Below are 27,602 nucleotides of genomic sequence, written 5' to 3' on the forward strand. Positions count from 1 at the left end.
AGGTTAAAACGAAAGGGTGGGATTTAAAGATAAATGGAGATTAAATAAATTTGCAGAGAAGTTAAAAGTGATTTCAAAGGAACCTGGGATTAAATCAGAGGTTTGAGGACAGTGGTAAAGGTTTGGGATGGCATCCAGAGGATCAGAGAAAAGAAGCTGACAAAGGATAAGTAGAGTTGTCTAGCAGTTTCGAAGGCCTCGTTGGTGTTAGCAACTGTAACTTTGAAATGGTACCAACCAGGACAGCTGGGTGACTTTCTCCAGGAAGGCTTGGCTGTGTATGGGCAAGGGCAGCAAGAGCCCAATGCTGGTAAGACCCAGATCTGGAAATAGGGGAGTCAGGTCAGTGAGAGTGAGCTGTTAGGGGGATTGGAGGTACTAGAGAAAATAGTTAAAAAAGAAAGCCGTCAGATCCAAGTTAGATAAGGAAAGGAGTAAGAATATGGGGATGGATTGGGAAAGTGCACATCAGGTTGAAGATATGATGAGTTTTAAAAATTGTTAATAGCTCCAAGCACATGAACCCTTTGGTCAAAACACTTTGAATAGCTCCCCAAGTTCAAAAGGACTATAATATCCTTATTTTCAACTTGCAAAATAGATCTACCCCAACTGCTTGGTTTCTCCTCTTCAGTCCTGTTTTTCATTATTGAGCCTGGACTTTCCAGATACTTTCCCACATCTGCACCTTTATTCCTGCCAGCCTATTCTCCAGGGGTGATTTTCACAGTCTCAGCAGCTGTTTCCTCATTGTAGTTTAACTCATGGAAACACTAGAATGGAGTGGCTGAGAAGGGAGCAGTCTGACACCAACAGGGTAGGCCAAAAAGTAAAATGTCAGGCCAGGGGCAGTGGCTCATGCCTGTCATCTCAGCACTTTGGGAGACTGAGGTGGGCAGATCACAAGGTCAGGAGTTCGAGATCAGCCTGGCCAATATGGTGAAACCCCATCTGTACTAAAAATATGAAAATTGGCTGGGCATGGTGGTGGGTGCCTGTAGGCCCAGCTACTCGGGAGGCTTAGGCAGGAGAACCTCTTGAACCTGGGAAGTGGAGGTTGAAGTGAGCTGAGATCATGCCACTGTACTCCAGCCTGGGTGACAGAGTGAGACTATATCTCAAAAAAAAAAAAAAAAAAAAAAGAAAAAAAGAAAAAAAGTAAAAGGTCAAGTCTAACACTGGACACTTCAAATAAGCCACAGATGAAAAAAATGTCAACCTACTAAAGCCAGAGAAGATACCTAACTCAGGTCCTTAAATCACACATGGATGTGTCTTTTTGAAAGTGTTTTGGAAGGTTGAGCTTGTGTCTGGGCATCCACAAGTAAACTCACCCTTCCCTAAGAGGAAAGAGGTAAGCATGACATGATGATTTGATTGCTAATTAATTATGGAAGACAAGTAAGTGACAAAACAGAAGCCAAAGTGAGTGCGATATCAGATTGTCTGGCTATCCAGTGGCTCTTATTGGGGGTCGGAAGTGGAAGATGATACTGCAGATTGACCCTCCTCTGATGGTCATTTGCAGGAAATCTCTAGCAGTCAAGTGATGACTTTCAGGAGAAATGAAATTTGTCTTGTTTATGTCCATGCTGCGAACACCCATGCGCATGGCTGACATGTAGTGCGTAGCAAATAAATGTTTGTTAACTTAATCCATGAATATTTTGACTATTAGAAATCGACTTTCTTAGAAATAGGTTGTGAAATTGGGTTTTAATTGTGCTGTGAGTTTATTCAGAGGTACCCCTGCCCCTGTTTCCTGTATATGCTACTGGATTTCTCTTCCATTATTAATGAATTACTTCATCTTAATGATCAGATTAATGGAGTTTTTATGTTCGTTATTATATGAAAATAACCTACAAATTTTCATGAAAGCCTTATAGGCACAGATTTAGAATTCAGTGTGCATTTTAAAATCATTAGCTACAAACTGGAGAAACATCCCACTATGGGACTGTATGTTGTAGTTTTGGTCAACAGTTCTGTTACACCCTTTTCTACAAGTAGAAATCATAAAATTTAAAAAAAATGTTGTTTAGTTTTTATTCTTTAGCTTTTTGTATTTTAAGAAATCATTGCTTTATTTGAAGTTAATAAGTATTCTGGATTTTATAAATGATATAATGTTTCCAAAATGTTTCCTTAGGCTATGTAATAGCAAAACTGAAGCACTATAAGACACAATGTAAACTAAGGACAGGGTCATGTTTATGGAAATAAAACATTCCTGACAATGTTCACATGCTTAAATAGAAGTGAGTAGTAAAATAACAAAAAAAAAAGAGAGAGAGAGAGAGAGAGAAAGAAAATATGTTCCAGTCTGTGCCTTAAGTTTTATCTTGTTTTCATTTTTTTCGTTGTTTCCTTGTGAATTTTCTTTGCTTTTTCATTCTGTAGCCTGTTTTCAGTGAATAGATCACATTCCATGAGAAAGCAGAGCTGCTACAAGGGATCCTCAAAACCTTGTTTTTTTTTAAGTTCTTATAAATGAAAAAATGACCTAGCATATCCTCTTCAGTTATTAGGGAAATCGCTAGAGAGGTAGATTTTAAGCATGGGAATATGTTTAAGATACTTGTTGGAAAATACACTTTCTGGTCCCCAAATTCCTAAGAATTTATCAACATGTTTCATTTCGTCTTATTTGGAAAAAAGCTGTTCCACAACCTCTAATCTTTACTTTTGTAAGGAAAACCAAAAACCAAACCTCAAAGCCTTACTGCATCACCTAACCTCATTTTGGATTTTCTTGAGGTTATTCAAGGTTAAGTAAATAATAAACAATATGTAATATGTACACAAGTGTCGACTTGTTTGTTTATGGAGGGCTAATTGTGAAGGAAAAGAATCTCTCTGACTGAGGACTGGTCACTGAGATGCTCTCACTCATTCACTGATGTCGGACAAGGAGCAACTATTGATTAAATAGTTGTCAGGAATTTCTGACTTTCTGTGCTAGCATTTATTCATATTTGTGCTGTTGATTGGGCATAAATAAAAGTTTATTTTGATACTAAATTGTCAGAGTCATCATTAATACAAAATATTTAATAACCCATGTCTCCTCAGCTGTATGATCACTTACATATTTTCCTGAGAAAAAAATAAGTTTTTACTGAATGCTAACTTTTAAGTCCTTTGAAAATTTGGAGTAGAGGGAAAAACAGTACAGTTAGCAGTACCAAAAAAAAAAAAAAAAAAGGGTAAAACAAAATCATCCTTAGACAGATTTGGGAAAAGTTATCCTAGAATACTTTAAAAGCAGAAGGAAGGCATTGCAGAGTAAAAAGAGCTCCTGTGGATGAAAAACACTAGAGCAGGAATAAAAACATTAGTAAAGTTTGGAAGATATTAATGCAATTTCCTCATAACTAAACAAGTAAATAAAAGGATCCAATATAAGCAAAAAGATAAAGGATACAAGAGGTAGACAGTCGAGCTCGAAGATCTGACATCCAGCTAGTCTTAGTTTCGAAAGGAAGACAGTGATTATGGAGAGAAGAAAAATAGCAACACAATGTCATAAAATGTTCTATAACTGAAGTTATCAGTTTCTAGACTGAAAGGTTTGGCCAGGTATCCAGCACATAAATGAGAAATCAGTCACGCTAAGCCTCATCACTGCAAGAGTCCAGAATAGCAAGAAGACGACCTTAAAATCTTCCAAAGAGAACCAAAGCAGAGGATATACACAAAGGGACAGAGATCAGAATGACAGACTTTTCAAGGGTGACAATAGTAACTGGTGGACAAAGGCGCAAGTTGACCGTGGAAATGAACGTTTCAATTTAGAATTGTACATCCAGCCAAACTGTACATCATACATTGCAGCTATAATAAGACAATTTGAGACATGGGAATTCTAAAAAATGTATGTCTCTTAAAAGCACTCTTATCTCATGAAGTGAACAGTTGATCTGCTACAACAAAAAGAGGGAGAAGCCATGAATGAGGATGACCTGGGGTCCAGAAAATAAGAGTCCAGCAGGAGAGAAGAAATCCCCAGGATGTGGGTAAAGAGAAATACCATGGGTCAGCTGAGCAGCAGGCATAGCTGACAACAGGCTGGAGCAGGACAGGGAGTGCTGCTGGAGCCATGCAGCAAAGAAAGAGAAGTTGGAACTGTTTGATTGGGACTTTCAATTGTATTAAAGGATTTTTTTTTAATAGTCCTTTAAAATAATTTGGGTAAGAATTAGTGTTAGGTGTATAGAAAACAAGAAAAATGCAAAAATTGACAATTCTAAGAGGAACAAAATTTTAGTACACGATGTGAATCAGTTGTGAATAATATTTAAGTCCTATTAATGTGAGCTATGGCCATTGCGGTAACATTTGTGATATTGAGAAGAGTGATATTGAGAGGGGGGCGGCAGAAGAGGAGTGAGAGAGCAAGTTTATGGGAATACAAAACAGGTAAATATCCATCCTTCGTAGGAGGAAACTGATCAATAATGTTTGAAACTGTCAAGTCAAAAATAGATATGTAAGTCTGTCATTTAGAAATACAGAGACAGAAACCAGAAGAAACAGCTAAAAGGAGTTGAAATTGTTTTCCTCTGGAGAAAGCCCTGGGAGGTCTAAAAGGGTGGGTATGGTAGAAGGGACTCTTTTTTTTTCATTATAAGTTTTGCAGTACTATCTTTTAAAGCTAAGCACATGAATTCTTCTTCTTATTATTATTATTTTGAGACAAAGTCCACTCTCTTGCCCAGTCTAGAGTCCAGTGGTATGATCACAGCTCACTGCAGTCCTGGAACTCCTGGTTCAAGGGATCTTTCTGCCATTGTGTGTGTGTGTGTGTGTGTGTATGTGTGTGTGTAGAAAAGGGGTCTCACTATGCTGCCCAAGCTCATATCCAACTCCTGGCCTCAAGCAGTTCTCCTGCCTCGGCCTCCTAAAGTGTTGGGATTACAGGCGTGAGCCATCTCACCGGGCACACATGAATTATCTTGATATTTAAAAAGGCAATAAGAGAGGCTGAGGGAAACCTCTGGTTTCTTGTTCTCGTGAGTGTTCATTTCTGGTCACGAAGCCCTAGAGCTTGTGTGGTGGTTGATTATTGGCTGGAATGAGTTTAGTGCTCAGCCAATTAAATGGAAGAAGGAGGCTTGAGGTAAGTATACTCCCAGGTTAATTCCAGTTCCACCATCTTCCTTATGACGTTGTTCGTTGGACATTCAGGAACGCAGGACTCACTCCGCAAGCTACTGCCCGTAGAGAGCCGTCAGCTGTCAGTTCCCAGTGGGAAGGGTCATGGCTGAAGAGAGTGAACCTGGTACGTCTTGCCAAGTTGCTTCATTTTCCTGGGCCTCAGCTTTTCTCATCACTCTTTCACAGAGATGATAGGGAAATCCCACCTCAGACTCACATCCACAGAGAAGTGTGGTTGTCTGTGTGGAAATAAAGATATACTGGAAAATATAAACTTGTTACCTACATGGCTAGCTTCATCCAGCTGTGGAAAGGGTAGACAGAGTTTGAAGACTGTCCTTGGAATAACGCAGGTCTAACTACTTTGAGTAGTTATTGGATATCATACGCAGATAGGGGAGGAGAAAAAAGGAGCAAAAGGAAACTGAGCTTGCTTCAACATCGTGGTGTTGACAGTGAGGGAACCATTGAACTCAATACATGAAAACTGTTCTAAATTACTAATTAAGAAAATAATGTCCTACTTTTATAAGCATGAAAGCTGACAAAATTACCGCCTTAAACTATAATCCGGAGTTTATCCCTGAAGCTCCTTCTAGGTTACATGCAGGAACACATTCAATCAAATTGTCAAATTGCTGTTTTCTTCTGCAGATGGGATTTTCCAACAGGAGCAGAAAGTCAGTCGGAGAAAAGTTGGAGCTGCACATCCTCAGTGAGTTGCTCTTTCTGTTATACAGAGAAAAGTAAAAGTTGAATGAAACCCACAGCTAAGAAATACCAAGTTAGACTAAATTAATAAAATGTGGTAAGTGACTATGATTCATGTAGTTGAGCTTCGCCATTGATCTGTAGGGAATAAAGAGGCAGCTGGGCTGTCAAAATGAACAAAAGCAGTTGCTAAAGTTGGCGGTAAATGAAGGACTGACAGGAATTTCCAGAGTTCAGACTTCTTATAGTAGACACAGGAGTAAGTAGCCATGAGCCTTTTTTTTTTTTCTTGGAAATTCAAAGGAAAGTGAATCTAATTTTTTCTCTTCAATTAGCAAGTGATTACCATATATCATGAACATGAACATAATTTTTAAAAAAACGTTGTATTATAAAAATAAATTTGAATTATGCAGATAAGCAAAAAAGATATCACTTCTAATCCAAGTACACAGACATAATCACTAACAAAACTTAGATGTTTTTGAGAACTTTGTCCTACTTATTAACCAACTATTAGCAAGATACACAATGATAAATATTTATTAATTTTATCTATATGTTTTACATTTGAATGTCAATTCCATTCTTTAATGGTGAATCTAAACCATTGCAAATGTGATTCAGGCAACCAGAATACTATTGATGACTTATTTATAAGATTATTTGCCTTTTTTATGAGATTATTTGTACTGTTTGAAGGCTTTTTTTTTTTTTTTTTTTTTTTGGATGGAACACTGTGTTAACCAAACCTAGTGCAGGATTTCTATTGAGTTGTCGTACAGCTAAGAGCGAGTATAGCCTTTTTAGTCTACCATTTCAAATGTGAGAAATTTTCTGAAGCATCTATGATGTTGAACTTTTGTAAATTTGTTACAAATAGCTTACTATTTATCCAAATTATAAACCTGGTAGTCTCTGTTTCTTAGTGGAGTCAATTGGGTTAGAGTATTATTAACGTGAAAGTAAGTTTTCCATACGAATATATTATTAGGAATTTAGAAAATGTGTGTTTTCCAGATTCCTAACTTATGTTTTACTCTAAGAAACTTGAATGTGTTCTACGAACACCATTTTCCTGAATACAAGGGCTCTTGATTGACAATTATTTTTCTTTCAATAAAGAGCGATAACTAGGACAATGTATTGTGGAATGGAAAAAAAGCACTGATAAAAATTTCCTGCTCTTTATGCTTCCAGAGTTTTCCTTATGACCCACTTTTAGCTTTATCTGAGGAGTGATATAGATGGGGTAGCCTCTGTTTGTGTGTGTGTGTTTGGGTGGGGCGGAGGGAGGGGTCGTGGCATGTAGCTGAATTAAAAAATAACTCTTGAGTGATACTGTTTTCTGGTTTTCCACTTTGCACTTTCCCTTTTTAAATAGTAGGATTTTTGTTTATTAAAAAGAAGTTTTATTTTACCTTTTTTGCCTACACTGCCTCTCTTCCTCTCTGTATCGATCAATCAGGATCACATGTGGTCATCATTCATTCATTCATTTATTCAACAAATATTGTTTGAGGGCTGTGTATCAAGCGAGCCAATGCTCCTTTGAAAACAAAACAAAAAAGAAGAAATGCTGCCAAGTGGAAACACATCACTCTTTATGCCTACTCTCCTGGGAAAAACAAAATGAAGTGTTCATTTGTGTAAAAAGTAGACTGTGTAAAAAATTTCTTTATGTTCGTAGTAGCAAGAACTAATATGAATAAGATCTTCTTAAATTAATGATATTCCAGGCTATAAAACAGTAGGATGTAACACGTTAATGTCTTTCAGTCAATATGGCAATCACATTTTTGTGTGGTACTGTTTATTAATATTTAATATATTAAAGACATGAATTTATTGTTTTTACTAAGTTCTTCAAGCATTAATTTTTAAAAAAGCTTGATCTCTGAGGATATATTAGGATAACATGAAATTCCATACTCTACCAAAATGCTATATTGATTTCAGTTCATATATTACAACATCTGCCCTAATTCTTAATATTATTATACACCAAAAAATAATGAAGTGGTAAGTTATCTGAGAAATTTGTCAATCCACAACACACATTTTCTTTGGATAGTTTTAAATTTCACAACATGAGAAAACAGGCCTAGAAGGAGCTGGAAAATATATTAGTCAATGGATGATGGAGTATTGGATTTTGGCTCTGCGTAGATTTCAAATCCTAATGTCGAGAAAGGAAAAATAGAATGCCTTACACATATGGGCATAATGTGAGATGTCAGTGACACTTATTTAATTTTACCTTAAATGACAAATTTGTTTTGAATGTCACTTAATGTCTTACCAGCACTTTTCTCAGAAATGTGAATCACTGCTGGTTGAGTCCCTAATTTGAGGTCCCAGGTCTCAGCCCACCTGCAAGGAAGGCACTAAGTATGTGGTGTTCATAAAACTGTTTCCTCTCTGCTTGCCTCCTCTTAGTGCTGTGGACTGAAGATGTATATTCTGGCATTCCTGCTTTCCTCGAATGTCCTGCCAAGGCATTTCTGCCTGAATACACTCAGACCAAAGATGGCATATTAGAGAAAAATTTCTTTTCCAAACTGGTTGAATCACTGCCTTTTCACTGAATTTCAGCTCTCCGTGACTATGGTGGAGAAGCTGTTGACAAAGTGTTGTACGCAGGGGTCACCTTTGACTACCTCATCCTTTTCTTTATCTCCTCCTTATACTCATCTGTAGTTCTATGAACTCTATCTTCTTCTCCCTATTGTTGGGAATTGTCTTTCTGATTCTGAATACTAAACCAGAATTAGATGTGGAAGTCTGATAAAGATTATTACCTTTATTATTGCTAAAACTGGATTGGAAAATGAAGCCTGAATTGATGGTCACAATGAGGCTCCCCACTGCTTTCCCCAGGTCTGAATCTCAGGATTCATGTGGGGAGACCACGGTACAACCTACACTAGGTAGCAGGCAGCACAGGGAACAGGAAGTCACCTCACACCCCTGAGGAGAAACCCTGAGAACAGGGATCTCTAAGAAGACATGGGCCTGCTGACTTGCCTCTGAAAGGCAGTCCCTGGACTCTGACACGGGTTTGTTAGTGTGTGGTGGACTCCGGTGGAGAAGGGCATTGACTCCTCCTTCATGCAGGTCTGTCCCCAGAGGCAACCAGAGGCAAAGCCTGCACAGTGGAGCTGTTTCCTTTCGTCTCTGCTGTCCGTTGGGTTAATCAGTTCTCCTCCTGGGAGCAGAGTGAGCAGATGGGTTGGTGGAGTGGTAGAGAGGAGGTCTGAAGCCACCTTCCATACTTTTTTGGTGGTGTTTGTAATTTTTGTGTGTTGTCAATGGGAAATGTGGAGAGAAGGAAAAAGAAGTGCTTTTCCATATTATTCTCCTCAATCATCAACTTAATCAGGCCTTTGAGATACCTACATTGAATTGATGACTGCCTGACTGCACTTAAAATCCACTGGAATAAATGTTCTCTTAAAAATAAGATGATGTCACCCCCTCAGTTAAAATTCCCCTATTGATTTTCCATAGTTGTTTGGATGTAATCCAAAATCCATGCTGTCTTGTCATGGCATTCTAGCCATTTTAACTATTCAGTCTGATTTGTCATCACACTTGCTGTTAACTTTTGCTCCAGGCTTATCAAACTCTTTGCAGTTTTCCAAGCATGCATGTCTTTGCTTACCCAGTTGCCTTAATTTTTGCTGCTCCCTTCCCCAGAAATGCATTCCCTTGCTTTCTTTATCTGGATAGATCTCACTGAACCTTCAGAACTCAACCTAGGCATAATTAGCTCCCACTGGACACTTTCACTGAATTATTGAGGCGTGCCACCTCAAGTGGGGTTAGGTTTCTTCCAGTGATCCTTATAGTATTTCCTGCTTGTATACTGTGATAGGGCACAGGTCTTGCTATCTGCATATTCATATTGAATGTAGTCCCTAGCAGATAATAAACCATCGATAACTATTGCCAGCATCTCTCATATTGCTTCCTTCCTTAAACAGAGCCTTAGTTTCAATATTGCTTTCGCTCTCAAATGTGCATTACAATAAGAATTGCCTAGATTTGGATAGAAATAGGCTTACCGGTTGTTTATAAAAATCTTGATAGCTTTGCTGCTATTGGAAGCATGTTTTTCTCACTAAATAATATTTTTGTTTTTCTGGTATCATTCCTTCAAAATATAAATAAGATGATTTTAATAAATGTTTTCTAGGGTTTATAGTGATCAAATTGTAATAAAAATAACTGTACATCATTATTCAAATTCTCAGATGTTCATTTTTAACAACTTACAAATCTTCATGAAGAGAGATTTTTACTCTGACCCAAGTGGTCTGGATGGTGTAATTGTGAAATGGATTTCTTACAAATTTAGTCACATGCTGTATCAAGCAGCAAAAATGACAGATGGATCATATGGGAAACAGAAAATATGTTATGTTTTCCTATTCTGAAAGGCATCCCGAAACCTTATCGAATAGATGTTAAATATTTTACACAAAAGAAAAGTTGCACGCTCCATGAGAGTTAGAGTTAAGGGCTAATTTGTTGCATTCAGGTTGAAGTAGAAAGTGATTGCATGGTTAGCCTTTTAAACTATCTTTGAATCCACTGGGAAGAAAAGCCAAAATGATTTTGGGGATAAATTGACTCATTTTTTACCTTTGTGCTCAAATTTGTCCAATCAAGTAAAAATATTTGCATGGTATGTATTGTGATATGATTATCTGGGGACTGAAAAATGTGGCATGAATTATAAAGATTGGATCTCGAATTCTTAATAAAACCTTTAGTGTTTCATAGTTTTTTCCTAACTTATAGAGAGCTTTTATATTTGTAAGAAGATAGTTTTATTCATTCAAGCTTTAATAAACATATATTGAGCACCTTTTTTGTGGTATTTTTCTGTGCATAAGAAACATCATATTCATTTAAAAATATTCTGTAAGATTTTTTTTGGTAGTTTTAAGGTTTTGATTTGTTTTTAGTTTTATACGTAAATTTAAGGAAAAGTTGGTAGAACAATAGAAGTACCCTGGATATTCTTTAATCTATGTTTACCAATTGTTTACATTTATTTAATTTGCTTTATCATTTATATTTATATGTATTTATAAAATTTATATGAATATATAATTTAAATTTGTAATTATGAATTTATAAATTCATAAGTTCTATGTTTATAATATAAATGTATAATTTATTTGTATTTTTAATATTTATATTTACACATATACTTATATATGTAATCATAGTTTATTTTCTTAACCATTTTAGGGTAAGCTGGAGATATTGTACTCTTTTACAATAATTCTTCTTGTATGTTAGCTAAAATTAGAGGATTTTCTTACCTTATCATTGTATAATTATTGAAACCATGTGCTTTATCATTGGTGCAACAGAAGTATTATCTAGAACACAGCCCATATTTAAATTCTATCAATTGTCCCAATAATTTCCTTTATAGCTACTTTTTCCGTGATCCGGGATCCACCTAATAGTAAATTGATAATGAACCAATCCAATCATCCATTGCCTTTGGTTTTAGCCAGCTTTAAGCTAGAACAGTTTGTGAGTCGTTTTTGACTGTTTTGACTAATATTTTTTAAAGATTATGGACTATCTGTTTTGTAGTATGACCTTCCATTTGGATTTGCGGGACAGTTTTTCATGATTAGATTAAAGCCATCTATTTTCAGCAGAAATACCACAGCAGGATTTGTGTCCTTCTGAGTGCAGCATGTCAGGAATCATGTGATGTTGGCTTCGTCCAAAACTGCGTATCATTAACGTTATGTCAGCCGGGTCTCTCCATTGTAAAATAATTTTCCTTTTGATTTAACAAGTAACTTGTGGGGAGATACACTGATACCATGTAAATGATGCTCCTTAAAATTTTCATTTACTGATTTTAGCATTCATGGATGTTTTTCTCCTTGTTACTTCTACATTTATTAGAGTAGCATTCCACTACTCAAAGGGTGTTTTCTTCTCCTCCATTTATTCATTGTTCCAGAATGTTTTCATTGTTCCAGAATTTTTTCATTGTCTGGTAGGAGCCTCTTCACACTGGTCTCTGTGTCCTTTTGTTATGTCTACACAACTTTTTGAGTCCTTTCTTGTGCTGTAAGTCAGATATTCTAGGCTCATTTGTGCCTTCCTTGTCCCAGACCTAGAATCAGTCTTTTCTCTAGGGAGCCTTGATGCTGGTTAGTGTAAAATGGTATTTAGAAACTAAAATCTGAGTGCTAGGTATGGTCACTACTACGGGCCTGTCCTTGTTCTTAGGCTTTGTCAGCAAACAGAGGCAGGAAATGTGCATGTGTGAATGTGGGTGTACATACAGCTCTATCTATATTTACTTATATATGTGATCTTAGTTTATTTTCTTAACCGTTTTAGGATAAGCTGGAGATATTGTGCCCTTTTACAATAATTCTTCTGGTATACTAGCTAAAATTAGAGAATTTTCTTACCTTATCATTGTAAAATTATTGAAGCCATGAATTCATACGGATACCTCCGATTCCAGTTCAGTATCACAGGATACATTTTAAACTTCTCCATTTTCATAATTGTAAATCCTTTTGTGATGGTTAGTTTTATATGTCAACTTGGCCAGAATATGGTAACGAGTTATATGGTCAACAGTCCAGATATTGCTGTGAAGGTATTTTAGGTGTGATTAACATGTAAATCAGTAGACTTTGAGTAAAGTAGATTACTCTGCATGTGGTGGGTGGGACTCATCTGACTGAGATCCCTCATGGAAAAGGGAATTCCACTTTCAGACTGCCTTTGTATTCTGGACTACAGCATCAGCTCTTCCCTGGGTCTCCAGCCTGCCAGCCTGCTCTGTAGATTTTAGACTTGCCAGCTTCCATCATCATGTGAGCCAATTCCTTAAAATAAATCGCTCTTTTTTCTGTATTCATATCTATGTCTATATCTTTATATCTATGTCTGTATCTATATCTACATCCATCTATTGTCTGTATCTATATCTAGATACATCTGATTGGTTCTGTTTATCTTGGGAGCCCTAATACACCCTTCTAGACTAGAACGCCTAGAAAATAGTTTCAGAATTGCTAACCCGCACTACTGTGAAAAGCCAGTCTCCAAACAAGAGTTCAATATTTGTTTGCAAAATTTTTTGAAGGTAAAATTATATACCATAAAATGCACAAAATTCAGGGTAAAATACAACAAATTTAGGCAAATGCGTTCACTGATTTGAAGCACACACGTCTGCAAGACAAAGAGTAGTTTCATCATCTCAGAAAGTTGCCTGAAGCACCTTCTGAGTCAATACCCTTGCCTTTCATTTAATTATGGTTTCCTAATTTTGTTGACCACAGATTAATTTTTCCTGTTCTGGAACTTCATTTATATGTACTTTGCTTTATCCAAATCCTTTAGCACAGCACAATATCTGTAAGATTTATTCATGTTTTATTATAATAGTTCTGTTTTGTTGCTGAATAGTATTCCGTTTGTGAATATATTATAATTTATCTGTTTTCCCGTTAATGGGCATTTGAGATTTTTTTCATTTGGGGGCGATAATGAATAAAACTATTGTAAATATTTGTGTACCAGTCTTTGTGTAAACAGATATTTTAAAATTTCTCTTTAATAAATACCCAGAAACGAAGTGCTGAGTTGTAGTAGGGGTGAATATTTCACTCTACAGGAAACTGAGGAACGCTTGTCCAAAGGGGTTGTACCGTTTACATTCCCATCAGCAATGAATGAGAATTCAGATTGTATCTGCAGCATATGCATCCCTTGATATTTTCAGTCTATTTAATTTTAGTTATTCTAGTGCCTATAAATGGTGTTTTATTGTGACTTTAGTTTGAATATCCTGATGATGAGTTAATGATGTTGAGCACTTTTTGTGAGTTTAATGACTGTTGTACATCTTTCCTTGTAAAATGTTTGTTCACATTTTTGTTCATTTAAAAAAACTGAGTTGTCTTTTAAAATTTTGGATTCTAAGAATTCTTAATATATTCTGGATATGGGTCCATGATCAGAAATATGTTTTGTGAATATTTTCTCCTACTGGTGGTTGCGTGTTCATTTTCTTAACAATTTCTTTTGATGAGCAGATATTTAATTTTGATGGAGTCCAGTATGTCAATATTTTCCTTTTTTCTTATTATTTTCTGTGTCTAATCTAGATCTTTTCCTACTGATTGGTAGTAATGCTATGCTCCTATCTTTTCTTTTATAAGCTTTATGTTTTTGAATTTTCAGTTAGGTCTATGATCTATCTCAAATTGATTTTATGTATGGTGTAAGTAGGAGTTCAGGGTTTTTTTTTTTTTTTTTTTTTTTTTTTAACCATATGACATAGACTTTTTTATATTTCATCAGTTAGAAGATTTTCCGGGCCGGGCGCGGTGGCTCAAGCCTGTAATCCCAGCACTTTGGGAGGCCGAGATGGGCGGATCACGAGGTCAGGAGATCAAGACCATCCTGGCTAACACAGTGAAACCCCGTCTCTACTAAAAAATACAAAAACCTAGCCGGGCGAGGTGGTGGGCGCCTGTAGTCCCAGCTACTCGGGAGGCTGAGGCAGGAGAATGGCGTAAACCCGGGAGGCGGAGCTTGCAGTGAGCTGAGGTCCGGCCACTGCACTCCAGCCTGGGCGGCAGAGCGAGACTCCTTCTCAAAAAAAAAAAAAAAAAAAAAAAAAAAAAGAAGATTTTCCTTTCTCGTTTCAAAATCAGTTGGCTAAGTGTGGGTTTCTTTCTGGACTTTATTCTCCATTTGCCTGTCCTTGTACCAGTATCAAAGTATTTTCATTACTGTAGATTTGTAATAAATCTCCAAGTGGGGACCCATAAGTCCTCCAGGTTTGTTCTTTTACAAGATTGTTTTGGCTATGCATTTCTATATAAATTTTAGGAGCATCTTATCAAAGTGTATTAAAAATTATGTTGTATTAGTATTGAGATTGTATTAAATCTATAAATCAATTTAAGAAGAATTAACATCCTAACAATATTGTATCTTTCAATCAATAAACTTGTATATATTTCTCCTTTTATTTAGATCTTTAATTTCTTCCAGAAACAGTTTTTGTGGAGGTTTTGTGTGTATTTTGTTAAATTTATTCTCAAATATTTAATGCTCTTTTTTTTTAACCATGTGTTAAAAAATTGTTTTAAATTTTATTTTCCAAACCTTTGCTGTTGGTATATAGGACTGTAATTATATTTTGTATGTTAACCTTGTATCTTACAATGTTATTTATTCATTTGTTAGTTTTAGCAGTTTCTCTTTTAACTCCTGAGAGTTTTATATCATCTTCAAATTGAGTCAGTTTTCTTTCTTTTTTTTCTGATCTCAGTGCCTTTACATTTGTTGCCATAATATACTGATAATATTCATTATATTTGTAATATCTGTAGGAGCGGTAGGGAAAACCTCTCTTTCATCATATTATTGGTAAGTTGTATTTTCTCTCTCTTTTCTTCCTCACTAATCTTTCAAAGGTCTTAGATTCAAAGAGCTAACATTTAGCTTCGTGAATTTTCTCCACAGTTTGTTTTCTGTTTCATTGAGTCCTCCCTTATTTTCTTTCTGCTTAATTCAGGTTTAATTTGCTTATTGTTTTCTAATTTCTGTAGGGAAACACATAAATAATTTGTTTTGAACCTCTCCTTTTTACAAAATAAACAAATCTATCAATTTTTTTCTAAACTCTGATTTAGTGGTACTCATAAGTTTACAAACACACAGAATTTTTAAAATCGTCATTCCATTAAAAATGTTTTCTTATTCCATCTGTGATTTGTTTTTTATTTATGTTTTTTTTTAATTCTAAATGGGGGATTCCCCCGGTGCGTGTGTACCTGTGTATATATTTTTTAAAAATTGACATAAAATATATGTATTTGTCATGCCCAACATGATGTTTTGAAATATATACACACTTTGGAATGGCTAAATCTAACTAATTAACGTATGCTTTACCTCATATAGTTATCACTTTTGTAGTGAGAATACTTAATGTGCACTATCTTGGCATTTTTAAAGAATACAGTATATTGTTATTAACTGTAGTCACGCTGTTTCATAACAGATATTTTGAGCTTACTCCTCCTGTCTAACTGAAATTTTGTGTCCTCTGACCAACATCCCAAATCCCCTCCCCAAATATTCCAGGCATTCTGTAACAAATGGCAAGATTTCCTTCTTTTTATGACTGAATATTTCATTGTGAATATATAGCACATTTTCCTTACCAGTTTAATCACTGATGGACACTTGGGTTGAGTCCATATGCTGGTTATCGTGAACAATGCTGCAATAAACATGAAAGTGCAGATATCTCTTTGCATACTGATTTCATTTCCTGTGGATATCTTTTCATTCACAATTTCTGGTTAAATCTTGTGATCAGAGAGCATCTCTATAAATTTCAATCTTTTAAAACTTATTAGGAATTATTTTGTAGTCAAACAGATTTCTAACTTGGTGAACATTCTCTGTGTACTTGATAAAAATGTGCATTTTGTAGTTGTTGAATGAATAAAAAGTTTGTTATGTAAAACTGATAGATTCAGATCTTTTATATTCTTATCTTTTTTGCCTCATTGTTCAATAAATTACTAGGAGAGTAGTTTTAAAGACTTTGCCTATTATTGTGGATTTGTCTATTCTCTGACTTACAGCTTTTTTTGTATGACAGTTTAAATAAGTACCTTGTGAAAATGTACAGTAACTTTTAACATCTTTCATGCAATAGAGACAGTAGACAACAATTATAAGTATTAAACATAAATAAAATACTCCATGGATATACCATTTAAACTCACTATATTCATACCTCAAATCTTTTTAGAACCTACTTTGTGCCAGGCCACATGGTAGATACAGATAAACATGTTTTCTATCCTAAGAGTCTCCTTCACCAGATAGATACGTAAATGATGTAAACTCTTAAAAATATAATACTATGTACTCTACAATACAGCAAGTAGTAATTACAAAATATAAGACTTCTATGTCAGTAAGTAAACTATCTTTAAATAAATCTCTATCTTAAAGTCTCAAATTATATTTAGACATTACATGTCTGGCATATTGAGAAATATTTTAGTGTTATGAAAATACTATTCGACTTGGTGTCAGTGCTGATTTTGCGTTCAGACTCTATCACTGGTGGTTTAATCCTGGGCAATCACCTGAGTCTCAGTTTTCTGAATTGTAAAATGAGACAAATATTAACATGCATATGAAGTAGCTTTTAAGGTAAAGTAAGGGAAGAATATATAAAAGATTGCTGTAAAGTGCTACCAAATATAAGACATTGTTAATAAAACGAATGCAGGTTGCTTCGCAGTAGTTCCAATTCACAGCATTCACTTAACTCTTTTTACTTTGGCTTTAAAAAATAGACAATTCAATAATCTACTCAGAAAATATGTGTATGATATTAGAGTGATTAGAATTTGACCAAATTGGTGATGAATTTAGCAGTTTGTCTGCTGACAGCTGAGGCTTCTTGGACTGGGGGAAACATTAGAAGTAATACATTCCATCTCCCTCAGTATCAAACAATAAAACAGACACTCAGTTTGCACAGTCAGGTGCTGTAAGGGCTAGGTAAGACTGTGATCCAGATGTTTGAACTCCAAGACCAGCCTTTCTTGTTTGTCTGTAGAGTGTCTTAATAATACTGTAACAAGAAGTCTAAAACTTTGGGTTCAAGAAAGTCTACTTTCCTATTAAATGTGTAATAAAAGGGATATAGATGAATTTGGAGAGCTGCTTGGAAATATATTACTGGAAATGGAATAATGAGTAGTCTTACAATATTTTCCCATCTACCCATGAAATAAAATGGTAATGATCTTGGTTGTTTTGAATAAGATTTCTAATTTAATTAGAAAGGTGTAGAAAAATTATTATTGAGAAAAATTTTTATGACTTGACAGCTCAATTTGGGTATACTATCATCACCTTATTTCACATTTAGTGAACCTGAAATGGAACCAATCTATTCTTCCAAATTAATTTTCATTCTCAACTCCCTATAGATACTATTATTTCAGTGTTTTAAGGTAGAAAAACTTATGATTGATTTTTCTTTCTCATTTAATCCTATTTTTAGTACCAAGACCTTTTTTTTTTTTTTTGTCTTTGCTTCCTCTTTTCAATTCTTGGATCTATACTTTGAGTCATAGCATTTCATCATCTTAGCTCTGGATTATTAGAGCATTATTTGTATTGGACTCTCAGCATTCTCCTGTGAGACAAATCTCCCTAAAATACTGCTTTCATCACCTCTCTTAAAACTCCCGTTTCCCTAATGTCAATTATTTGGCTTTTGGGGCACTGCATCATCTGTGCCAGTCCTACCTATTCAATACTATTCCTATGGATTCCTCACACATACTCCCTAATTAACGTCTGTTTGCATCGTGGCTACCAAGTACAGTGGTGCCCTGCCCTGACCACTAGCAGTGTCTCATCCCTGGTGCCTTCTTCTCTGCCTGTGACTATCTCCTGCATCTGTGAATTTGCTCAGCTGTATGCAGGTACAGCCCAGGGCAACCTGCAACCAATCGTCTGGGCTAGAAATTAGTGTAATGTGCCCCAAGTTTCCCATCCTAGTAGTGGTGGGAGAATGGTTCTGAAGTGTTTTCCACATGGTATCTAAGTAGGCGGAATAATGGTCCCCCAAAGATACCAACATGCTAACCCGCAGACCTGTGACTAAATTACCTTACCTGTCAAAGGGGACTTTGATGACTGATGTGATTGAATCAAGAATTTTGAGATGGGGAGAATTATCTTGGTGGTCTCAATGTAATCACAAGGGGACTTATAAGAAAGAAATGTAATGATGGAAGTGGAGTGAGGCTGTTAATGAAGGGGCAGCAAGTCAAGGAACGTGGGCAATCCCTAGAAGCTGGAAAAGGCCAGGAAACAACTTTTCCCATAGAAGCTCCTGAAGGAACACAGCTTTGTTGATGCCTTGGTTTTAGCTCTGTTGGACCCACTTTTGTGCTTCTTACTTCCAAAACTATACAATAATAAATTTCTGTCATATGACACTGCTAAGTTTGTAGTAACTTGTTATAGAAGCTATAGAAAACTAATAGAATGTGTTAGATTCTCTAGGAGAATTGAGCTACAGTGCCCATAGTGGTTACCCCAGTCATTGTCATACACATTATTAGTTTATGTCCCTTTTCTGTGTCATTTTCCCTCCTTCCCCACTTGTGCTTCCTGGAATTACATGGAAATAAATTGTCCTCCCCCCAGGTCGACTTGAGGGATAATCCAAACTAAGACACTGTCATCATTTCTGTCTTCTTGCTTTACCAACTTTTCTCTCTCTTCTCAGAAATTTCTTCTTCCTCCTCGTTCCTCCCAGTTCCATTTTCTTCAAGGCCAAGCTTAAGAGCCATTTCCTTCTCTATGAGGCTTCTCTCCTATGCCAGCCCCCAAGGTTCTCTCTTTTTTCTCACCTTCCTTTGCTCCTGTCATGAGTAAGTATATCCTTATTCATTGAGTGCTTTCCTTGCTCTTTCTAGCTACCTAACCAGTCCACATTCCAGATGCTGAAAGTCTTGTTTCTTGTGAGATGGACCATATTGGAGAAGTGAGGCAACTTGAACTGAATGACTTTGGTCATCCTTGGTCAGACTCAGAGGTAAATGTCTATTGAGGGAGCTCCTTTCCCAAATCCCTGCCTGTATGGAGTGTATATATTTGAGTGCCTATGTTGGAACACAGATAATAACAAAATGAATAAGTAAAATATATAGCATGTTAGATAGTAATAATGGCCAAAGAGGAAAATGAAGCTGGCGAAGGATAGAGATTAGCTATGTGGTAGTTTTAGATAGCGGATCAAGGGGACACCAGACTTCACTGAGGAAGGTAAAGACTCAAAGGTGAGGAAGCAGACTGACAGAGTATCTTGGAGAAGAATGTTTAAGGCAAAGAGAATAGTGGTGAAAAGGGCCTAGGCTGAAGCATGCCTAGGTGTATCTAAGAAACAGTGAGAAGCACCATGCAACTGTAGTAAGGTAAGCAAGCGAAAACTAGTAGATCATAAGATCCAAATCCACATAGGTGAAATTCACTCCTCACTTTGCCCAAATTTCCAGCTACTGTGCATTGTTCTGATGTGATTATCAATGGTGCTCCTTTTTCATTCTACTCTTAGGCCATTGCAGGGCATGACTTTTCTGCTGAGCATGATGGAAAGTCACTGACAGTGATGGGGTGGGGGGTTCTAATGAGATAAATAACACAATCTGATTAACATTTTAATGAGACCAATGTGGCTGCAGTATTGAGAAGAAGATGAAGGGCTGCTTCTAGTTTTTAGGGAAATAGGAAGTAAGATTATCAGTTGAGTGTGTGGATAGGTGACAAGATGTTGGAGATTAAGAAGAAAGGAGAGGGGTGGCTAGAAATTGAGATACGGTAGGTCTGCAAACATTGGTAATGAAAAGTTCGAGGCTGTGGCCATGTGAGTGAGTGGTTGAAATGGAGTAGAGGACAAGGCCGTTGGCAGAGAAGGTGGTCAAGGCACTGGCAGCCAGAGTGTTGGAAACACATCTGTAGCCACACAAATATAATTAGAATCACATTTGAAGATCTGTATAGTAAAAGTTATGGCCATCAATAATAAGCACTCCGCATAGAATATAATTTCAAATATGATTTTCTGATGTGTTTTTCAAATGCTATCTGCAGATAAATAGAAGAGTATTAAAGAGTTTTAAGTTATAAATGAGTAGCCAAGGGAGGCAGTGTAGTGCAAGATCAATGTGTATTTCAGCATAATAGATTCACTTAACAAAATATTTATTCCATAATTAAAATTCAGCTGTACTGGTTCATTGTAGTTCTCATGTTTTTAAAAAATTCTGGTAGCAAAAACAAAAGGGGGATTGGATTTAGTTTTCCAGGGTAATTGCACACTATGATTTCATTTCTAGGCAGACTGTTCTGAGAACTTGGAAAAATAAGTGGAGCATTAAATGTGGTGGGACCTGGGAAATCATGATCATGTTAAGGATCAACACTATCTTTTACTATTTATTGAATTGCCATGTGCAGGGTTTATGTTATTGTAAACAACCTTATGAAGTAGGTGTGTTTATTGTAGTTTTGAGTGACATGTCAGATTTCAGAGTGTTTAAGTAACTTGCCCAAAGTTCTCCACCACTCTTGGTGTCTTGCTCCTGCAATTGGCAGTAGTGGCATTGGGAGGCCATTGCCTTTTGTTTTGAAAGCATAGTGGAAGAGATGTAGAGTAATGTTCCCCAGGGCCTTACGAGTGTTAGTCTCAGAGCAGATGTTTAGGGATATGGGTTGCAGTATGTCTGGCTAGGCACCTATTTTACTGATAAAAGCTCCAGGTGCTTTTAAACATAGTTTCTATGTGCATGCATGCTTGTGTGTGCTTGTAGATGTGTGTCTTTGTGATATGGGGAAACTTCTAAAATGAGGGCCCTACCAGCTGTCCTTGTGGCCTGGGTTTAAGGGAAGCACTTTAGGAAGTGGAAAGGGACAGAGGACCAGAGGATGTTGTAATGACATCCAAATGTTTGGTTTTCATCATAAAATCAATAAGAAGCCATTGGCATTTGTTCTTAGGACTCTTACATTATTGTGGAGAAGAGACAAGGAGGAATAAAAGTGATTTGCTGGGAAACTAACCAGTGGGCAATTTCAAGAGAAAATGGTGGCTTGGACCAGAAGAAAGTGATGGAGATGCAGAAAAGTCTATTGATACAATACTTATGAGGCAAATAGACAGCCTCATTGATAGACTATATGATAAGGGGACAGGAGTAGTCCAGAATGACTTTTAGGTATGTGGCTCATGTAACTGGATGGACGGGGGTACTATTTCTGAGATGAGAAACACTGGAAGAGGAACAGGCTACTGTTCAGGTTAGGGGTGTGTTAAACTTTGGAGGAGATTATAACTTCAACTTTTGAACTGTTGATTTTGAGATGTTTTTGAGAAAACTAAATGGAGATGCCAACTAGACAATTGATTTTAAGGGACTGGATATCAAATGAGAGGCATCAGTGGAGAACAGAAATGAAAAGTGAGCCATCCAAGTGCATGTATGCAGTAATGGAAGTCACGGACTTCGATGAGCTTGCTTAAGGAAGGAGATACAGAGATCAAAGAAAACGCTAAGTCTTCAAGAGTACCAGTGTCCCAAATATCTCAAGGCTAAGCACTTCTCACTATCTTCAATGCCACACATTCCATTCTCAGTTGCCATCAGCTCTCACCTGGTTTACTGCATCACCCTTCTTATTGGTCTGTAAGTGGCAGTGGGGAAAGAGTACGATACCAACTGTCTTAGTCAACTGTAGCTACTACAGCAGTAAAACCCCATAGACTGGGTGGCTTAAACAATAGAAATTTAATCCTTACAGTTCTGAAGGCCTAATATCAAGGTGCTGGTGACTTAAGTTCCTGGGGAGGTTTCTCTTCCTGGTTACAGATGGACACCTTGCTGTATCCTCACATGTTGAAGAGAGACACCATCTCTCTCCTGTCCCTTCTTATAAGGGCACGAATTCCATTTATAAGTGTTCCACCCTTATGACCCGATTACCTTCTAAAGGCTACATCTACAACTACCATCACCTTCGGGTTTGGAGTTCAACGTATGAATTTTGGGCAGGGCACAACCTTCAGTCCACAGCACCAACATTCCTGTGCATGGTGAGGTCCTTAGTGTGAGCACTCACTTGTGAGGCTTACAGGGGGAATGGGTACCATCAGACAAGTTAAGGATATGAGGGAGAGGGAGAAGCTAAGAAAAGACACAGAGAATTCCAAACAAATTTCTGATTACACAAAGGCGGTTCCAGAGGGCCTAGTGCCAGGGTTTGGGATGTGGGGCAGATGTGATTTGAGGTTTTGATATTAACCAGTAAAAGCAAGAATGAAAACCCTGGTGACAGTATTATCAGTCTGTTTGAGGGGGATACTGGGCTTAGTGCCCAGACACCATTTTTCCGATAGAAAGTTTGACTGTGGTTCTTCGAGATTCTATACACTGGTGTCCCAAAATTATCAAACATTTACCGAGTAACTTTTCTGTTAGGAGTTATTAAGCTTCCGTGTCCATAAGAAATACTTGGAGAACTTATTAAAAGTGTGGGTTTCTGTAATCTATCCAAAAGTTTCTGTTTTAAGATACAAGAGGTGAGGCCTACAAATGTGCACTTGAACTCTCTATGTGATAGGGGCAGGTGGTTTGCACTGTCTTGGGAGGCAGGCACTGTGCTAGGTCCTCTCGTGGCAGCCATGTAAATAAGAAATGTTCTTCACTCTCAAAGTACTTACATTATTTCCATATGATGTGGTAACAAAATCTTTCTGGTTTTTCATGTGGCCCCAAGCAGAATATTTATTTTAAATTAAATATAATTAAGATACACTATACATATTGCAAATGCTTTTTTTTTTTTTTTCTTGCACCTGTGTAAACTTTCCTACCAGACTTTTATTTTACATGAGTCTATCATTTCTGGTTGTTATGATAGTATGCAGATGTGGGATTATATCACCATCTGATATTTGGAGTTTTGAATGTTAGCACTAAATGTGTTTGGCATTCAACTTTGGGTGTCTGTTCCATTATTGTGTCTTTTGGAAAAGAGTAATTTGTGATCTGTATTTACTTTCTGGTTGCTTTCTAATTTATTATTATCTAAAATTTTCAAATGTTTTGAAAGGTCTAATTCAGACCTATGTCACAAAGACAGATTAATGATGACGCAAAGTAGTTTAACAATTGTATATTTGACTTTCTTCTCCAATATATTGATTAGCTACTTTACCTCCTAGTTACTTGACCTCATGAAATCTAGGTCATGCTCATTCTGAAGAAATTGTCTGCATAAGTTGGTGGAGGACATATTTTTTTTTTCTGTCATGACTCACCCAGATTGGAAGATGACTAAATGAAAAATTTCAGACTAAATGTGGCTTTAAGTGTTATTTATTTAAAATTCCTTGGGGGAAAAAATCTCCATTACAGAGAAATGATTTTCGTGTCATCAAAAAACCAATTTCCTTACTAGGAAGAAAAATATCTAAAAATATCTATTTCTAGTTCTGGAGAACTTTTCATTCAAGTGTCTCATGGGAGGATCCAGCAAACTGACGCAAGTTGGACATACTGGAGTTTGGTTGGGGAGCAAGGCTGGGTGATGGAGAAAAATGTCCAAACATCTGGATAAATGTATCTGGGCAATGAAAGGAACTGTAAATGTTAATAATTCTACCAGCTTAATAGAGGAGAGTCAACACTACTTAATGTGTAATGATTCTGATCAGCAAAGCAGCAAGTTAATAACACAGTGTCTTAAATTTCAGGAAACAAGAAGTTTAAATTACTCTTTAAGTTGCCTGTATCAGTGCCTAAGAATTGAGGCTATACAGTTCTTCCTCCTTTAGATGTGTAAAGTTTAGATGTGTAACTCACCAACTATTCAAACCTTAAAGAAAAAAATCAGGGAAGTAACTACATTTTTTTCCGTCTGGGAATGTAGCATTCTCGGAGTCTGTAAGGCTTACCCGTGGTTTTGTCAGGGCTATATTTTTGACAAATACTAAACCACTGTTCTCAAATATCAGCATTTATTTTTGATGCAAATCTTTGTGTACCATACAGACTGTTTGTGGATGGCGAATAACCCTTTAAGCTTTTTGATTTCTCTTTCCAAACTTTTGATGCCCCTTTGGGTATTTGGTGGCATGGTTTGCTGTTCTTGAAAGGGAGTTCAGTGGTTTGGGACTGCAACTAAAGTAAGAATAGCAGAGTTTAGTATGAATCTGAGTTCTAGGACTGTGAATAAACTGTCTTTACCTTATCCAAACATTGAATATATGGTAATTTTATGAAAACAAAGGAAACCAGAAGCCACATCAATCTCTGAACCTCATGAATATATAAGATAACATTTTAGATATGATCTTTTGGAGAGAAGTGCTTATTTTAACTGGACACTTTTTCGCATAAAATATTTTTTAAAAAACATATTTTCCATATTTTCAGAACATTTTCCATGTATTTTTACAAAAGTCCTACTGAATAACCTGAATATATATCACACATATTCCAATTTTGTGATGGGAAGGCGCCTAATGGGTTTGAAAGTCAAGCCCAGTGGACACAATTGTGAAACCCTTCTCTGGGTCAGACGAATGAAGGCTTACTTAGGAAACTTGTGTTTTTGCCGAAGATTTGTTTATCAGAACTTACTATAGTTTTGTTTACTGAGTTAAATAATTTCTGGGTTGTCCAACCTGATACTCTTCAAAAATTTAAACTTACAGATAGCTCCCAGGGGAAGTTGTAGAATCCCCTTGTCTCCCTCAATAGAATCAAGCACTCCATCTTGCCTGAGTTTTGTTTTGTGATTAGTGGAATCTTAGAAATGTTATGACAGAGGCAGTGTATCTGTGGTATAAGGGCTTTGGAATCAGGCAGCCTAAGACTGAATCTCAGTTCAGGCTTTTACAAGCTGTGTCACCGTGGGCAAGTTATTTGATCTTATTGAGCCTAAGTTTGCTCCTCTGCAAAATGCAGATAATGACATTTCTTTTTTTTTTTCCTCCCCTCAGGGTTTTCGTGAGAATTGAGATATTGCATGGAAAACATGTAGTGACTGGCACATTTGAATTCAGTAAATGATTATAATGATTATCTGAATTAATGTTAACACTGTAAACTGACTATTTTCATGTTTGTGGGAACCATTGATCATTTCATTTCCCTTCCAAGACATAAAATTAGTTTATCTTCCAAGACATAAAATTAGTTTAGAGTGGTAACAGTAGTCAATGGCTTGCAAACAAAAGGTGACACATATGCCATATAAGGTATACACATATACTATTATACTTTTGGTTTTTTTGTTACATATTTTTGGATTTACAACAAATAGCCAGATTGAAGCTTTTATTTATAAATTTCTAATATCAGGCTTCCGAGAATCCAGAACTTAGTAAGTAGTTTACCTCATTTCCTCTGTCAGTATACTAGCTAAAAATGTAAAGAAATTATCTGAAGGCTTAAATGAATAATTATCTTTTCAAGATATTAAACTTATTGACTTAATAGATGCAATTTAAAGAGGTAAAGAGAAGAAGAGTGAAGTAATTACTTTTGAAAACAGAGAATCAACTTAGCTTGTTCAAGTTCCCAAATTGCCTTAATAGCTCTAAAGAACCAAACAATACTGTATGCCCTGCAAATCAGGAAAGCCCTTGTTATCACCACTTTGCTTTTTTTTGAGACGAGTCTCACTCTGTCGTCCAGGCTGGAGTGCAGCGGCCGGATCTCGGCTCACTGCAAGCTCCACCTCCCGGGTTCACGCCATTCTCTTGCCTCAGCCTCCCGAGTAGCTGGGACTACAGGCACCCGCCACCACGCCCGGCTAATGTTTTGTATTTTTAGTAGAGATGGGGTTTCACCATGTTAGCCAGGATGGTCTCAATCTCCTGACCTTGTGATCTGCCTGCCTCGGCCTCCCAAAGTGCTGGGATTACAGGCGTGAGCCACTGCGCCCGGCCACTTTACTTTCTTTATGTTGAAGAGCCTTTATTAAACAACTAAGTTGTTGTTTAAGATTTGAACAAATCAGAGACTCTTAGAAAGCAGAGGTTGTGTCCATGCAACATGGACTGCTACCTCCCACTAAGTGCCTGACGTTTGATGTTGGTTGAATTATAAAGCGGGGTCTGGATTTTCTTGAAAAATGAATTAAAGCACTAGTGATTAAGATAACTTGGGGCAAACACAGATTAGAATGAGTATTTTCCATCTGTCTGGCTTGTGTCAGGGCCTGTCTCTCCAGCTTTTCTCAGGAAATTGGAATATTAAATCTGTGATGAATAAATGATTGCAACATCTTTGTATTATGGTAGATGGTACTTATTTATACAAACTGTTATGCTGCTTGAAACATCTATACTTTCTAGTGTGATTCATAATTCTTTCAAAAATCCAAATTCTTTGTTTGGATTGTAATAAGAGGAAAATTATTTCCTTGACATAGTTACGGTTAATATATTGGGTATGTCAGAGACATTTGAACCAGAGCAACTCCATCTTGAATATGGGCTGGGACTTTCCTCAGCCTTAAAACAAGGCTGAGAACTGCTGAGCTGCATTCCTATTAAGTTAGGCAATATAAGTTGGAAGATGAGAAAGGAGGTTGGCACAAGATACAGGGCATAAAGATCTTGCTGATAAAACAGTGTGCAATAAAAAAGCCAGCTAACACCCACCAAAACCAAGATGACGATGAAACTAACCTTTGGCATTACAGGCTAATTATAGGCTAATTATAATGCATTACATTATAGGCTAATTACAGGCTAATTATAATGCATTAGCATGGTAAGAGACACTCTCACTAGCGCCATGACAGTTTACAAATGCCATGGCAACGTCAGGAAGTTATCCAATATGGTCTAAAAAGGGGAGGAACCCTCAGTCCTCAGCCCTGCTTCTCACAGGGCAGGGCCTCCCAACCCAGGACTTCAGCACAACTGTCACCATCGGAACATTTCAGTCAGTGGAGGCTTTGCATTTCTCTGAGGAGGAATTCCCAGGGACAATCCACAGCCTCTCTCCCACTGCAGCTGCAGTAGTATGGCCCTTGGTACTCTCCAGCTGGGGAAGGAACAAAGAGCCTGGTTGCTACACTAGCACCTC

General features: G+C 36.8%; 1 protein-coding gene across 1 annotated transcript in view; it reads left to right on the forward strand.

The window, feature by feature from the left end:
• The window catches only part of LOC140711435 (uncharacterized), a 354,739-nt gene that overhangs the window by 270,561 nt on the left and 56,576 nt on the right, over positions 1-27,602 (forward strand). The window contains exon 4 of the mRNA XM_073014550.1: positions 5,815-5,875. Within this exon, the coding sequence (XP_072870651.1) occupies positions 5,815-5,875 (61 nt within the window). The remainder of the gene's footprint in view (positions 1-5,814; positions 5,876-27,602) is intronic.

The sequence above is a fragment of the Chlorocebus sabaeus genome, chromosome 3 (genome assembly GCF_047675955.1).
Source record: "Chlorocebus sabaeus isolate Y175 chromosome 3, mChlSab1.0.hap1, whole genome shotgun sequence".
Taxonomy (NCBI): Eukaryota; Metazoa; Chordata; class Mammalia; order Primates; family Cercopithecidae; genus Chlorocebus; species Chlorocebus sabaeus.